Source organism: Pseudoliparis swirei, chromosome 11 (assembly GCF_029220125.1).
Source record: "Pseudoliparis swirei isolate HS2019 ecotype Mariana Trench chromosome 11, NWPU_hadal_v1, whole genome shotgun sequence".
Lineage (NCBI taxonomy): Eukaryota > Metazoa > Chordata > Actinopteri > Perciformes > Liparidae > Pseudoliparis > Pseudoliparis swirei.
The window spans coordinates 20,556,358-20,572,886 of record NC_079398.1 but is presented as its reverse complement, the minus strand read 5'-3'; the positions used below and the strand labels follow the sequence as shown (position 1 = coordinate 20,572,886).

The following is a 16,529-nucleotide window of genomic DNA, read 5'->3' as shown; positions in this document are numbered from 1 at the left end:
ATCGGGTCAACGGTCATGAAAAGGTTAAAATATTTTTACCATTTTATCCAATTGGCATGCGACTAATGCCAACATGTTCATAATTCAATGCCCAATCTTGTGATATGCGAAGGTATGCGCTCTACCGAGTGCCCGTTCTAGTTTGACTTAATATAATCAAATTGGCTTTGAGGTTTATTATTACTACTTTTGTGATATAAATAAATAGAGAGAGGATTTGTAATGCATCCAGCAGAAGTTTCTCTGACTGTGTCGAGAGCTTTTTAACGAGTATTTAGATAAATGTGTTGCTGGATGATATTTACAGAAAATATAATTGATCAGCTGAGAAGTTCCTTTTGTCGTCTGATCAGACATTTAAAGTCGTGGCGACGTCTCTGATTGGGAAATTCACCGAACATTACTGAAAATGATTTGGAGAATAATGTTTTCCTGTATTTCTGACAGCCTCTCCGCCCGAGAGGTCGTCGGGTGCAACGAGCCTCGAGGCCACTTGTTAAAATTATAAACACAAAAACAGGAAAAGAAGCCAGAAGGCAAAAGGAGGTACAAGTTGAAACTGAAGGATCTTTCATCGAACTAAACAGGCTGTTCTGCAGATTTGGATCATAATCACATGATCGTGCCCGGCTTGTTTGGTACTGCAACATTCTCCTTTAAATATAAATTTAAAATCACACATTTCTCCTCAGTAGAGGACATTAACTATTTCTGATATCTGAATCATCCGTTTATTTCTCAGTGATGTTTATGTTTCATCCGGAGTGGCTGGCTGATAATAACCAACACAACTGGTCTCCTTATGAAAGCAAAGAAAGCTTTTCAGATCAGTCAATAAAATATTCTCCTCTGGACGCAATCGCGGCCAGCTGAACGGACTCCTTTCACGGGAGAATTGAAGCTGCGTTGCCGTGGCAACTGTCAAAAGTATTTGGTTTAGTGCCCGAATCTGCGGTGAAATAAACTCAACAAAAAATTTAGACAGCGGCAGAAACGGTCAATATTTCACGGATCAAAAACTCTACTGCGAGTCAGCGGTGCCCCGGGAAGAAGTTGCGGTATTGTCACTGGAGAACAAATTATTCTTTAATTGCAAGGAAACAAAAGCGAGCACTGGCTTGTCATGGTACCCAGAGGCTGGATAGTGAGACAAAAACAAATGGCGGAGACACTGAAAGCATCATTTCAATGCACGGCTTAAACAAACGGCACTCCGGAAGATTTCACACTCAATTCTTTAGACACCCTGAAGCAGTCTGTCAAAAAATCACTTGAAAAAATCTAAAGTGTGACAGTCAAAGTTAAGAAGCTGCAAAGCTTTTGTCCTCCTCCATGTTTGTTGTCGTGTCGGCGGGAGGAGGAGGAGCTTACTGCCGCCAGAGAAAGAGACGCGAATGCCGCATGAAAACAAATGTTACTTTAAACTTAAATTATTAACAATATTTAGCTTTTCATACTTCCATCTTTTATTGTCATCTTTGGTTTGACCAATAGAGCGACGACATTGTCCGATTCATTTGTTTTGGTAAACAACAACTGACCCGCACTTCCAGCTCCTTCAGGTCTCCAGCACGACTTCCTGCGGCGCGTCACATGTCGCCGAGACGCAAAATGAAAAGGCTGAGCTTTAAAAACCCATTAAAAAATTTTAAAAAACCACCTCCTAAATGACGCCCGTTAACAAATTATTTATTTCCGAGATGAGAAAGCAGCCTCATAATATTTTTAACTTCTTCCCCGAGGGGGAGGAGCCTGACTCGACCTCCTCTGACCCCACGCGAGTCCGTTTCAGGGCGCTGGGCGCCGCCGGGCCTTTCTCTCTCTGCGGCCCGGCGCCTCCAGGCGGGACGCCAGTCTCTTCCTCCGATCCGGAGGAGACGTGGAGGTTCCCTCTCACGTAGGGCGCCGCAGTCCGGTGGCGCCCGTTGACTCCGGGGCCGCGTCCGTCTGGAGGATCGCCGTCCAACGCCGCCGAGCTGCCGCAAGCCTCGCCGCCGCCGTCGGCGTGTCCTCCGGTCCTGCGGCGGGCCGCGGCCGGACGTCTCTCCGGCTCAGTCCTGTTCCTCCCGTCCTCGCCGTCGGGGCTCTCGGGGGACATGACGGGGCTCAGGCACACAAAGTCAGACGGGCTGAGGCATTTGTCCTCGTCTCCGGCGCCGGGCCTGAGGGAGTTCTGTGCCTCGGCGGACGAGGAGGAAGACAGCTCGTCGATGAGGATCGACGGGTAGCTGCAGGAGTCCATGGCGGAGAACAGAGCGCGCCCCGACGCGGGTCGGGCCCCGGCTCTGGAGACGACGAGCGCGCGCCGGCGCCTCACGACGTTGCGCCGCCTCACGGCGCTGCGGCGCTCCTCGTCGTCGCTGCTGGAGCTGGAGGAGGAGGAGGAGGAGCTGGACAGCGTGGAGTTGTCCCTGGGGCTCGGGGAGCGGGGCCGCGGCACGGGGTCCAGCCAGAACTCGCTGGAGTCAGAGTCCTCGTTCACCAGGAAGCCGGACTGGTGCCGCTGGAGCCGGCTCCGCCTCCTCGGCCGCTCCTCCTCCGCCTCCTCCTCGGGCCCCGCCGGCTCTTCTCCCCCCGAGGCGTCGGGGCCGGCCAGCGAGGAGGACACCGACGACGAGATGTCGGAGTCGCTCTGATGATCGGCGGCGGCGGCGGCGGCGGGGCGGCGGCGGCGCGGGCCTCACGGTGCGGCGGCCCCGAGCGTGGAGCTGCATGATGGCCTCCTCGCTCAGGTCGCTGTCGGAGTCGGAGCTCCAGCCCTCGATCTCGCGGCGCACGAGCGAGTCGAAGAACGCCATCATGCGCGGGTCCTCCTGGATGGACTGGCTGACGTAGTCGTGCGACAGGCCGCTGCCGCTGTTCAGCACCAGGCTGATGTACTCCTCGTGGGTGTAGAGGCTGCGGGACTTGTCCTCCACGCGGCCCTCCAGGTCGCCGAGGCTCTCGGGCTGCTGGTAGGGACTCCACATCTGAGACGACGACGGAGGGAGAGGATGGAGACAGAGAGGACAGGAAAAGACAGATTTAGAACTGGACGGATGACAAATGGACAGAGGCGTGAAGAAGGAGGCGGAGCCCAGGTGCAGGGTTCTTACACATGTTGACCAATGGATTTCCAGGACTTTTCCAGGACTTTAAACCAAATTTCCACGACCAAACTGAAATCTCGGTATAAACATGAACAATTTAGAGAATTTTGTGTTCAAAAAATGAGAATTCCAAAGCATACAGTTTACCTTAAATGAAACAAACGAATGAGAATAGTTGATTAAAAGAATAAACATTTCTATTCATGTTTATTCCTTTAAACACTTATATAAATGTTTATTCTTTATGTGCAAATCCATCTGTTTATATTAATTATTTCAAAGTTCATGTGAATATACCAACATTTCCATGACTTTTCCAAAACTTTTGTGATTTAAGTATTTTTCATGACTTTTCCAGGCCTGGAAATGACCATTTTAAAATTCCATGACTTTTCCAGGTTTTCCATGACCGTACGCATCCTGCCAGGTGAGTCCGACAGATTCTCTGATATCGATACGCTCTTGTTACAGAACAGCTGGAGCCGGATCGCCTTCCACCGCGGACCGTCAAATGCACCAAGCGCAGCGATTGTGTTACCGTGCAGACAAAGAAGAAGCTGAATCTCATTTTACCGTTCTGAAAATGCTCTCGTGTGGACCGTTTCACCTCCGGACACGTTTTAAATGACGTCAATTAAGCAGGAAACGTTTTTTTCTGATAACATCGACCTCAGAGAGAACGAGAGGGCGTCCGTCTTTATCAGCGCGACAGGAATGACGACGCGATACCCGCGTGACGCATCGGGCTGGTTGCGTCGAGTCATCCATCATGTAGAAACAACGACTGGAAGCTTTTTATTGAATGAATCGGCCCCTTCTCTGTTATTAAGAGGCAAAGAGACGGAAAACCAAAAAGCCATCAATTTAAAATCACAATGTGCAGAAACTTCTTTCCGGTTTATAATATTAATTTTGAAAAATATATGTGGAAAATATTTTAAATGTTTATATTATGCCTGGCAGAGGGAACAATTCATGACCGTAACCATGGCTTTTGCTTTTTTCTAATCACACATTAAAACAGTATTGTTCTTAAATTAACTAACAAGCGAAACAACAAACTGATGAAGTTCAGTCAAAAAACATTGAAACAATCAGGCAACTTAAACTGCTGCCTGGTTTATTCATGCAGGACCCCACAGTGACTCAGTCACTCGGGTGTTTTTGTTCTTTTTAAACGTCAGATTGTTGTTAGTGAAGTCAACAGATCAAAATAAACTGCTTTAATTCATCATTTCTTTTACAAACTACAAAATAAAGCCGATGTTGCAGCCTGTGGTCTGAATTCAGAAACACTGAATCTAATGACCCACTCGTACTTCCCCGTGACCCAGTCTTTGAACACACCGTCATCCGTGACAGACGACAGTCAACATTCGGGGGGGAATCCATCTTTTTTTTTCATTCCTCGCTGCAGCTCAGTCAGTTGCTGTGTCGTGTCACCGGAGATCAATGGCTCACTCAAATATAGTCCGTCCACTCAGACTTAAAGAGACAGGCGCAGAGCGTGAATACGGGCATATTCACACCGACAGTGTGAGAAAAAGAATGTGTCTTCTGAACATTAAAGTTTGTTATATATATATATATATACACACACACATATATATATGTGTGTATATATATTGTTTTTAATTGTTTTTAATTTTCTTTGTTATTTTTTCTTTATTTGATATTAATTTTCTGATTTATTTGATATTAATTTAGGATAGAAATATATAAGCATTTTTTGTTTCTACCTATACATTTTCAGTCTTTCCGTTTTGTATATTATGTAGAATAATATGGTATTGTATTTGATTTGATTGACTGAATAAAATACACAACAACAACAAGATTAAACTCTCTGAAACGGACCTTTAGGGCACCCAGAAACACAGCAAAGATATTCCTTCACTGACCTTGATGACTTTCTCCACGCCCGAGGAGCAGATCATGTAGGTGTGAGGGTTGAAGCGGACCTGGTTCACGATGGAGCGGTGACCCTTCAGGACCATGAACGCCCCGTTGACCACTCGCCCGGCGCCTCCTTGAAGGGAGAAAGCCGGGTTAGTTTGGATGTGACGGTAGCGGAGAAAACACGCGAGCTCAGAGTCAGAGACAACAAGTCCGTGACGAGTTTCCATTCAAACAAACACGCACAGAGAGGATTATTTAACCTGCTTCGGAGGAGCGGAACAGACCGTGCAACGCGTCGGCAATGTAATCCTCATAATGTGCTATTAGCTGACACCAAATAGCCCCGGTGCACATATTTTCAGTGTGAGTAACTCCGGGGGAAAATAAAATCCATAAATGTGTCAGGTGGTGTGCAGCAGAGCTACAAACGGCCACATTCCTGGACGGCTGCATTTTTGGGATTTTCTTCCCAGAGTAAGTAATTTGGTTTCTGTGAGCCGCCGTGGAGCGAACCAGAACCACTCGATGCCGTTTGGAACAAGCAAGAACTTATACACGACTAAGAAGACAACAAAAGAAGAAGGTTGATGTCATATATCCGAGCTGGAAAGTATATTCAAAGCAGTCTGGGCTCAACGGAAGGAGCACGGCGGCATCCATCATTCTTCCTGGAGCGAGAACGTGCAGACGAGAGGTCAGGCGGGTTTGTTTTGCTCTCCCCGGCTGACGCCACGGAAAGCTTCGACCCGGCACGAGTCTCCAAAACGCAGTCCTAAAAACAAGATGCTTAAGACTTCCCGATGAACGGCGTGAACTCAAACAAACAACACAAACACGCCGACGTCAACTCGGCCCACACGGCAGAGTACTTCCACGCGCAGGAGATCCAGTTACTCACCTGCTCCCGGGTCCTTTGGGATCCTCCACATGTAGAGGTTGAAGTCGTCCGACCCAGACAAGATGTACTGAGGGGGGGGCAGAGGGATGTTTAGAGATTTAAGTCTGCGCCATTGCTTATGAGAAAACTCTCCATCAGAGCAGAGGAAATCAAATATACACAGAGACACAAACCCCGGGGGGGTGGGGACTAGATCTCATCGCAGCGCTTCGTCTCTTGACGTGACAGTCCGAGCCGCACACGACTCCTGCTCCTCGTCTGAACTGTGATTAGACTTTAAAAACAGATGGTTCCACTTAAAGCTGTCGTTTAAGGTATGATTTGACAGAGCCAGTGGGGTGGGGTGGTGTGTGTGTGTGTAAGTTTTTCCACTGACAGTAAAATCCGATAGAGGTACCAGGCGGCTGCAGAGCGTCCGTCTCTTCCTACAGGGCTGAGAAACGAGGCTCCCCAGAAGGTTCCTCCTGAAGGGCTGAGGTTCTGCCCAGAACCGTGTTCTTCTAAAGAACCGGTTCTTTTTAAGAACACGGGTTCCTTTAAGAAGCTCTTCGGGGATGTGCGAATGCATGGATGTTAAATGCTCCTCCACTAAAGGGTTCAACAGGTCCACACAGGTGGAATTAGAGCTGGACAAATTATCCCCAATATTAGATCAATATTGCTGATCGCAGATCATAATATTGTTGTGTGGATTAAACGTCGTGTTTTCCTGATTTTTAAGGACAATGTACATTTAAATGAGACTTCATTTTCTCAGCTTTAAGACGATTATTTTTCCTTTACCCACCGAGTCATAATATCCACATGACTGATGGTAATTTACACATTTTGAGAGAGCAAAAAATAAAGATATTTCAAAATAAAAGTCCATCTTTACGTTGATGTCGTAGCGACAGCGAAAGCTTCCCAGACGGAGAGAGTCTGCTGCGGGCTTCACTCGTCCATATACGAGCGTTTGGCCGGATGCTGCGTCTCCACGGGACTTCAAAAGCATCCACAGACAAATATTTAGGTCCAGAATGTTCTCTTCTCTTCAAATACTCATTCTCCTTTCTTTCCTCCTTTTTTATTTACACTCCACTCTCTTCTTTCACCGAGCACATTTAAATGTAACCGGAGTGTCTGCGGTGCCTCACTTTACCATCTGGAGGCACATTTTTTTGGGTCAAATCATATTTCATTTGTGTTTTAAAAGGCCTCGTCGTGGACTTCTGACGAGTTTCGAATAATTTGTTGTGCCGTTGTCGTTTGCCCCCCCCGATTGAAACAAATGTCTTCAATTTCCTCTTCTGTAAACATTCTTCTGGTCTCGGAGGGTTTCAACTTTTTTCGGGGTATTTTTTTTGTTTTTTTTGTGGGTCTTCGTGATGAAGAATCAGAAGATTGTTCCTCGTACGGCGGCGGCTCCGGGGCGCGCGAGAACACTCCACCTGTGTGTGCTCCGCCTCAGGCTCCCAGAGGACACGTCAAGCAGGAATGTTCCACCCACGGCTCCCTCCCTTTCCCCAGTCCGTCGTCTCCGTGCGGCTCGCTGCCGCTCTGCGCCTCTGCCCTCGCGTCTTTCTGAGACAATCCTCTGCCGTCTGTGGCTCTGTGTGAGAAATGATCTGCCAACTGTTGCTCTGTAAAGCTCGTGGTTGACAAGCAAAAACATCTTCTTTTTTTCTAATCGCAGCCTGTGTTACGTTGTGGTTTTTCTTGGGAAACAGTAACCCACCGGCCCCCTTTTCCTTGTCGTCTGCCTCTTGCTTATATTAAATAAGGCGTGCGGTTTCCACGGCGCTTCTCTTCCTCCCCGAAGAGCTCGGAACACGATGGCAGACGAAAGCAATACTTTAGAAGCGTGTGTTTCGCCGCAATTTGAACGTCTCATTTTCATTCATTCATTTTTTAGACCTCCCCGAGGATTCAGCCACCAGACTACTGATCGATTATCACTCTTAAAACCCCAACTGATCCCAATAACTGCACCCCCAAAGCGCCATCAGTGGTGACATCAGTAATCGTTGTCAAAACAGGTTAAACTCTTGAATTATTACCAGTGGAGAGACGCAACAATGCAGATTCCCACCAGCAGCCTTCCTGTGCCGCCCTGACTTCTGTAACCACCTCCTTGTCCAGAGGAACCATTTTATTAGTCTTCATGAGCTCCACTGACACCTGAGAATAATCGTAAACATGGCTGCAGAGTGATGTCACGTCTGAGGAGGACCAACGGGGGGGAACCGTTGGCCCGGTTCAGGGGCTTCTGGCGCTCCTCCAACACGGACTAGACCCAATTACACAGAAGGAACTAATGCGTTCTATTTTTACTGTGATTGGTCCCACATGTTTCCAATATTCTTTCTCCTTGCATTTTTATGAAACCACCAAAGTCAGATTGTGTGCTGTTTGTTACGACACATAAAACCCCTCGAGTCATATTCAATCATATGAAGAGGACTTTGCTTCTTTGGCTGCACATGAATATAAAAATGGAACATTCCAGACATCTTTTCCTGTCAGTGTGGGGGGGCGGTGGGTTTAAAAAAAAAGCCTTTATGAGCCACGTCTCTCTCTCTCTCCTCTCTACTGGCGGTCCGTCGGGTGACCCACCTGATCCTTGTCCCCGGCGAAGCAGCAGCTTTTCATGGTGCAGGAGTTGAAGTAGCCCTGGTTGTCGAACTGGAAGCTGGGCAGGCGCGAGTGCAGCTCGTAGAGGACGGGCGGCAGGCGGCGGCGCAGCGCCAGCAGCTGGGTGCCGGTGCTGTTGAAGCGGACGCTCATGGCGCTCTGCAGGGACATGCTGCCGCCGTACCGGAGCAACGAGCTGGGAGGCGAGAGGGAAGGACGGTCAGGAGACGGGTCATCTACGCAAAAACATCTCAAAGCGATGAGCGGCCCTCATCTCCAAGATAGTCGAGCTTGTTGTTCTCTCCAGATTCCCACATGTGTTCGTATTTGGAAACTTGTACATTGAGACTTTGTGACGACACAGATGTCCAGTTAACAAGAAAACTCAAGTTTCTAGTGGGAGAAAATCATAAACTTTTGGAAAAAAATGAGAGAGAAAAAGGAAAAAACGGACCAAATTAACGTGGCATAAAAAATGAGTGATGAGTTTGATATTACCAAATGATCCTTGAGAGAAGTCAAGTAGAATATTTACCTGATGACTTGAAACTCAAATATTATGATTGATGATACTAAACAGTCATAACCACATGATCACATCGCCAGCCTTTTAATGAACGAGAGAATTACTGAGCGTTTGAAGACGAGTGGGAACGTTCAACCCGACTGGTTTTCTAAAGGGTTTCCATTCAATTTCTCTTCACTATAAATATACAGCTGACACTTTAACGACGTATTTTAACACTCCTAATTTGTTTGTTTTGTTTATTCCAATCGAAATGTTCATATTTTTAAATGATGTCTGACACTAATGCACCGTGTACCAAACACCAATAAATTATAATGATTCATGAAATGGGTATGTCATTAAAATAAATATAAAATAAACTTTAACTGGAAGCTATAGTGAAACTAAATAGTCCAAAAAGAAACACTTATTTAACAGTGTGACCCTTCCATCCCTCTACTACTGGTTTACCCTTGTATTGTCTCTTTTTATGTTTGTCTGTCATGGAAAATCTATAATAAAATAGAAGGAGAAACACGTAATAGTAAATTTAGGGAGTTTCTAAGTAATAACTGTAAACATGTCCATACTGCAGAGAGGCAGAGCAAACAGAGGAGGAGAAATAACTCAGAGCTGACTTTTATTGGACATTTGTGAGCTAGAAACCAGAACCTAACCACACCGGAGTGTGTGTAAACACACACACACATGTAAACACACACTCAGCCCAAGTGTTTTCGCAGTCATTTTACTGGGGGGGGGGGGAGAAAACCATTTGTTTTTTGTGAAGTTGGCAGAAGACCAGTGGCGATTAGTTTAACGGTGTGACAACAGCGCCCCCTGGTGGATATGGACGGGACACACGTGCGTCACAAGAGCTGATGAGGACATTAAATTAGTTTGATTCAACCAATTCATAGACGGACTATTTACAAATCACATACGACACATGTGAAATGACCATTGGAATATACAGTGAAATGGATTAAATGCAGTCTTGATCCCACACGACTAAAGAAAATAACAATGTGACTGAATTCACAAAAACAAATATTTGTATTGCCACTTCCCAAACTACTAAAGTGAAGAGATCTTCAATATATTTAACTCACAATTATGTTGGTCTATTTTACTCCATACTAATTAAATGCGTTTACTGCTTTAATAACTCTGAATAATTATTGTTGTTGTCCTCTGTGCATCATTTCCATTCTTGTAATATTTCTCAGCGACGCTGCAATAAAAAGCTCATTTCCCCACAGGGAAGCGCCCCGTTAAAGCTCCTCTTGAAAACTGGGTGGAGAGATAAAAAACGTAAGAATATGGGAGATGAATAAAGAAAGGAAGTCTAACCTGCGTGGCTTGCGAATGTCCCACAATCCAACTCCCTCCTTGGAGTTGGCCGTGGCGATCAGCCGCGGCTCCACCGGGTTGAACATCACGCTGTGGAAGGCCGAGGGGTAGCTGGCCAGGCAGAAGGGCTCTACGGGAAGAGACGGGGGTTTAATGAATTATGAGCACATGATTATTAACACTCGTGTTATTGTTTTTACAGCTACGGCTCTCGGGATGTCAGCGTCAGCTTATTTTTTGACCGACATTCGTGGAGTCCAGAGGATGTTTCCGAATGACTTTGAGGATCCGGTGACCTTTCATCAATCACCGAATGACAAAACTAATGACTTTCTTATCAGCCTCAGCTGTGCTGTGTTTGTAGTGCTAATTAGGAGACGTTGGTACACAGACACACCAGTGAACATGATGAATATGACCATACATGCCAACACACAAGAAGCTCGCAGAGCTGCGAGCGTGGACGCTTAGTCTCGTTTATCTTTGTGAGTGGCGTAGCGGAACGACATGAAAAGCCTGCTGGCAGACATGGAATACTGATTGCTGCTTAATGTATTATTAGGCCCGCTCGGTCACAAGGACGGCTTCAAAAATAGAAGGATGTAGACTTCATGCAAGATGATCCACTGTATTTTAAGAAAAGTTAGCAACAGGTCTCATTAAGTCTCATCTTGAGGGCACTTTGCACCCTTTTCAGTCCAGCAGTGTCCCTTAACCCTCCTGTTACCTTCACATTTACTGACATATTTTACCCTCGGGGTCAATTTGACCCCAGCAATTAAAACCTCCAGGAAATTATTAGAATTAATATTGTTTCCCAAGTTTAAGTGTGAGGTACTTCATGTTTGTTTGTTGACTACCTAAATATCCCTTTAAATATATTAAAAAGTTGATATTTCTTATATGTTTGACACAGTGAAAAACAGCCTGGGGCCAAATTGACCCCAAAGAACACCGACATTAAACATTGAATGGGGTCAAATTGACCCTAAAGGTAAGAGGAGGGTTAAAAACATCTGGGGCAAAAGCTATAAATTATAAAATATACAGATGTGCGTTATTTTAAAAACAAACATTTTGTGTCCATTTCTCCCATCCACGTTGGCTTTGGGCCTAATAGAATCTCTGGTGTGATTGTGATCCACAGCGATAACTTTATTATGTTATAGATAAAGCAGCTTGAGACTGGGAAGTTTAAACACAACATCTGGATTTATTAGAAAAGTGGCAGACCTGCTACTGTTCATTTTCTGAAAGATCGATTACTTGAAATGTAGGTTAAAAATCCAGATGCATTTTAGGTAAAATCATCAGGTGTAAAAGTGGCATTAACATTCAAACTTCCCCACGAAGGGGCGAATAAAGGATTGTCACATGTTATCTAAACAATATTTCTAATTTGAGGTCAAACGCATTCATGTTGAAGAATAGTATTGTAGAATACAAATAGTTAAGTGCGTAAATGGTAGTAAGCATAGCTTAATCCAGTGGTTCTCAAATGGGGGTACGTGGAACCCTGGGGGTACGTGAGATTTTTTCAAAATATATTTTCAAAATATGTTAAATTAAATTATCCTTTTTTTCCAAAATATATACAAAAATTATTTATATTAATTTATCCTTTAAAAATTGTTATTCAATAAATATTCAATTAAATATAAATGTAAGTTCAGAAACTTAATTGTATATATATATTGGGGTTTTTTCAACCCAAAACGCGCTGGTTTGGGGGTACTTGGCTGTAAAAATAAATCACAGAGGCTACATCACTGAAAACAGGTTGAGAACCACTGGCTTAATCAGTGTTACGATTATAAGGGGGTCTTTGGCAAAAATACCTTTCTGTAAGGAGACAAAAAGTTTGAGAACCCTTTAGAGAAGAGTGTGTGTGTGTGTTTTACCATCACTGAGACCACTAGAGAAGTTCATTTTCATAAAATTAAGCTACATTTACACAATTTATCCAGTGTATTTAATCAATGCGATTAATTTATCCACCAGTGCAGGAAATTTAGGAGGCTGAGGCAACAGAATTTGTATATACAACCACTTCTTAATGCACACGCGCACACACGAAATCCTATCCACGGAGTTATCGGACTCATCTTTTGCAAAGGGCTTAAATCCTACATGCCTTGCAGCCCTGAGCGGGGAAACACAGCATCCCAATATCAAATGATTACTATCGTCACAGGAGCTCACGCGCCTCCTCCGCTTACCCGTGCTCGGCGGCTCGCGGGTGTCCCAGATGAGGACGCGTCCGTCGTCGGACGAGCTGGCAAACACGTTGTCGTTGACCGGACTGACCGACAAGCTGTACACGGCGTCGATGTGCAGAAACACGTTCAGCGTCTCCCTTCTGTGGGAACCACCATCATCCAAACGTCAATTGTTTTGAGGATGTGAAACACAAACACAATGTCAGGCGGCCGCGAGCGCGGCGAAACGTTCCGATGCCGCGGCAACGAGTGTTTTACTCACCTCTCCACATCGTGAAGAATCACCTGCTCATCGTTTCCTGCAAAACAACAGAGAGACAAACGGTTCACACGGTGACGGTGCACAGGATTAAAAAAATGAAGCACAACCAGCTCGGCCTTCGGGTGTGCTTTAAATGCTGTTGGTCAACTAAATCTTGATATAACGTTATTATATAATTTCCTCTCGACTTATTTGCATGACCGATTAGCAGTGAGCAGCATTCCCCACACGACTGCAACGCAGAAGTACTTCGCAACCCGAGCATGAGATGATTCTGATTTTCCCATTAATGTGTCATTAATGTGCAATAAAGTATCTACAACAGTTCTGCGAGCAATTAAATACACAATTTAAAATTTTACCGGATCTAATATTTTGCTTTTTGATGATGTAGAAAGTAATAAGGTTTTTTTCTTGCCCCTTCGTTTATCTTTTTACATTAATTTAACTTGATTTTTAATATTAAGGGAATTCCCTTTGTTGATGCAATCTATTGAAGGTTTCTCATGTCATATCAGATCTACCTTTAACCAACAAGTGACAAGCCACACAAACACCTGCTCAGGTCAAAGGTCAAGGAGGAGGAATAAACCTCATTGTTGTGCAAGTTTTGCTCTTACCGCCAGAGAAGACCCTTGTGTTGCTGCTGTCAAAAGCCAGGCAGAAGATGTTGGACAGGTGCTCGCCTTTCAGTTTCAGAGGCTTGGATCGAGCATGGATGGACTGTTCCATGTGCCACAGGAGCACCCGGCGGTCGTCTCCTCCTGAAGATGAGACGGATCCACAACTTACAAACATGCACAATAGTCCAGAGCCGCGGTTTCCAAACGTGTTGAGCTATGACTCGGTCACGGGTTGCAACGGGTTTGGTTTTATATGGTTATAAACCAGTGGTGGAATGTAACTATACATTTATTTAAGTACAAGTAGATATTTATTCTACTTTAGTCAGTAATATAATATACAGCTGTTATTTTTTCTAATATTGGACAGAATAATGTGCATAATAAATACTTATGTTTGGTCCTTTAAATATACTTTAATGCCAATACTTTTGGCATTTTTAAAAACTTTTAACAGAGTATTGAGAGACTCGCTACTGTGATATTGACACTGAGGACTTATTTTAAAACCAAAATAATCCTTTAGGGCCATCAGTTGGCAAAAACAAGACATTGGAAGGCATCACCTGAGACGGTGGCAAAAGATGATGACATTTCATGGAATAAATGATAATTGATCTAAGAACTATTGCTTAATGTGAATTATTTAGTTGTCGCCCGCACTATAGTCTGTCAATAAAGTTGTTAACAGCTGACATTTAAAGTTAATATATTGTATAAAGAACATGGTGCACATCTTGATCAGGGGGTCATTTTCATGATCATTTTATTGACCTCCCAGTCATGAAAGTGGCTGATGAGCTCCATCTAAACTATGTCACTTAAGTTACCTGGCCAGGTGGAGTCAAGCCCATCAAAAGACATGTATGAAAAGTGAAATGAAAAGCTTCAGGTAACGCGAGTCGTACTAAGCTAGGCCAGATGATGGACATAGCGCTACATGTCTTTGTGGTTCCAGGACTGGCAGCCATGATAACATGCATGTGGTGGGGGGGCAGTGACGAGGCTCTGGAGCCCCCGGACCATGTCAGGGTCCGGGTCTGCTGCCCCTCTGAGCTGCTGGCTTTGTGTGTGTGTGTGTGTGTGTGCGTGCGTGTTGGTTTTGACGTTAGCTAGCTAGCAAGAACGGCTAAGCTAGCTTAGCATGCTAACGCAGCGTAACAGTGTCGGGGTGGGAGGGCGATGGGGGAAGAGGGATTTGTCAACTTACCGGACACGAGCCATTCTCCGCCGTTGTTGGAGAACTCAATGGCGTTGACGCAGCCGAAGTGGCCGAGCATGTCCTTCTTGAAGAGGCTGGTGCAGCCGGCCATCCGCCGCCGCTGGAAGTCGTCCTTCAGGAGCGGCTGCCCGGTGAGCTCCCTGCGGGACAGAAAGCCCACCGAGGAGCGCATACCGCAGCCCTCTTGCTCCTTCATGGTCAGCCGTGGGAAACGACAACGACGCTAATAAATAGAAGGGGAGAACACATATAAAACACACGGCTCTCGTTTCTTGTTGCCGTTATTCGCCGCCGCGCCCTCGACGTCCAGTCGCGTCGTGGTCGGGTCGGAGTGGCACGCGGCTGTCGCTGCTCCGTTTCGGGCTACATGATGGTGGAAACCCCGCAGATGGCGACGTTGTGTTCGTACCTCCTCTCCGTCTTCTCGGCAGTCCCGGGAAGCAGCTTCCTGCTCCGGTGGAGGCTCTCTGTCTCTCTCGCTGCCCGCCTGTCACTCATCACCGGCCAGGACTCCAATCGCTTTATTTTTTTCCTGACACACACATGCTCTCTCTCTCTGTCTCTCTCTGTCTCTCTCTCTCTCACCTTTCACTGAACTCAGAGGATAGGAAATAGCGACTGCCAAAGGTCTGAATGAAAAAAACACCTACATTCACCACCATTATTTGTATTTATGTGGTATAACACTGTATTTAGATCCTGGAATAAAAGTATTAATAGCACACTGTAAACTATTTACAAACCTATACCTATTATAAATAAAAAATAACTGCATTAACAGGTGTGTACAGTAAGTATTGGAAAATTAAGTGTGATTATTGTATATAATGTTATTAGAGTATCATTACTCATACATTCATGCAAAAGCACAGTGTTAATGTTTTTTTAACCATTTTTGTTTTTGGGCTACAACTAATTATTTCCCTCACCATCACAAAATCGAGAAATGCCGTCACAATCACCCCCAAAGTCACACATTGTTTGGTTTGTCTAACTAGATCGTACGGAAAATATTAAAACATTTTAAATTGAGCAAATCTTCATAATTGTAAAGAACAATGTAATGGTGATGCATTAAAACTAACTTAAACAATTACAAAATAGTTCCCAAATTTATGTATCCTCTGTCTTATCGTTTCAGATTTACTTGGATGAACTAGGTTGGGTTGTTTAATTTACATGATGTATTGTAAGTTGTAACATATACTGAAATCTTTTTTTGCACCTTAGCCTTTGTTTCTTAAAAATGTAAGTTCAAAGTTCATTCTTAACCGTATCAACAGTAACTGAGTCCATTTAGTGTGTGTTATGTGGATGAAGATCATGAGATATGACTGACAGCTCAGGACCTTGTGTGGAGATGGTTTTCTCTACATACCTCAGGAAATAAACATTGTTTTTAAAAGTACTTTTTTTAATTGGTTTTCATGCTTATTTTTCTTTACTGACTTTAAATTTACATGTAAACACAGGCGGAAAGAAAAGTACATTTTAGTGTGTATAGTAGTTTTATTACTCCAAGTTTTGGGATTACAGTGGTAGTCTTTAGGGGACTTTCAGTTTCAACACGCCTTTCTCTGAGACAACATGAAAAACCGAAACATCTAAAACATTTTAAACAAATGTCTGCTCAACACAAATGGCCTGGAGTCTCCTTGTAATTGATTCAAAACCATGTTTTGAAAGTCAACTGCAAAATCAATTCACTGTATTTAGATATTTTGTTGTTTTCCGACCAGAATCAGCACCATGTTAGCGAAGAACAAATAATTTCTGTTGATTTGTCAAAATTAAGCAATTTAGGCACTTATCAAGAAATTCATGATGAAACTGCTACTGAAAG

At 44.5% G+C, this 16,529-nt stretch overlaps 1 protein-coding gene across 1 annotated transcript; it reads right to left on the bottom strand.

Moving 5' to 3' along the window:
- Positions 1-1,061: 1,061 nt before the first annotated feature.
- dcaf5 (ddb1 and cul4 associated factor 5) lies at positions 1,062-15,085 on the bottom strand. Its single transcript, XM_056426051.1, is given in 10 exon segments — positions 1,062-2,662; positions 2,664-2,969; positions 4,991-5,118; positions 5,887-5,953; positions 8,482-8,695; positions 10,361-10,490; positions 12,580-12,719; positions 12,842-12,878; positions 13,462-13,605; positions 14,675-15,085. Coding segments are annotated over 10 exon segments (2,322 nt in total). The 5' UTR covers positions 14,883-15,085; the 3' UTR covers positions 1,062-1,714.
- Between the last annotated feature and the right edge of the window lie 1,444 nt (positions 15,086-16,529).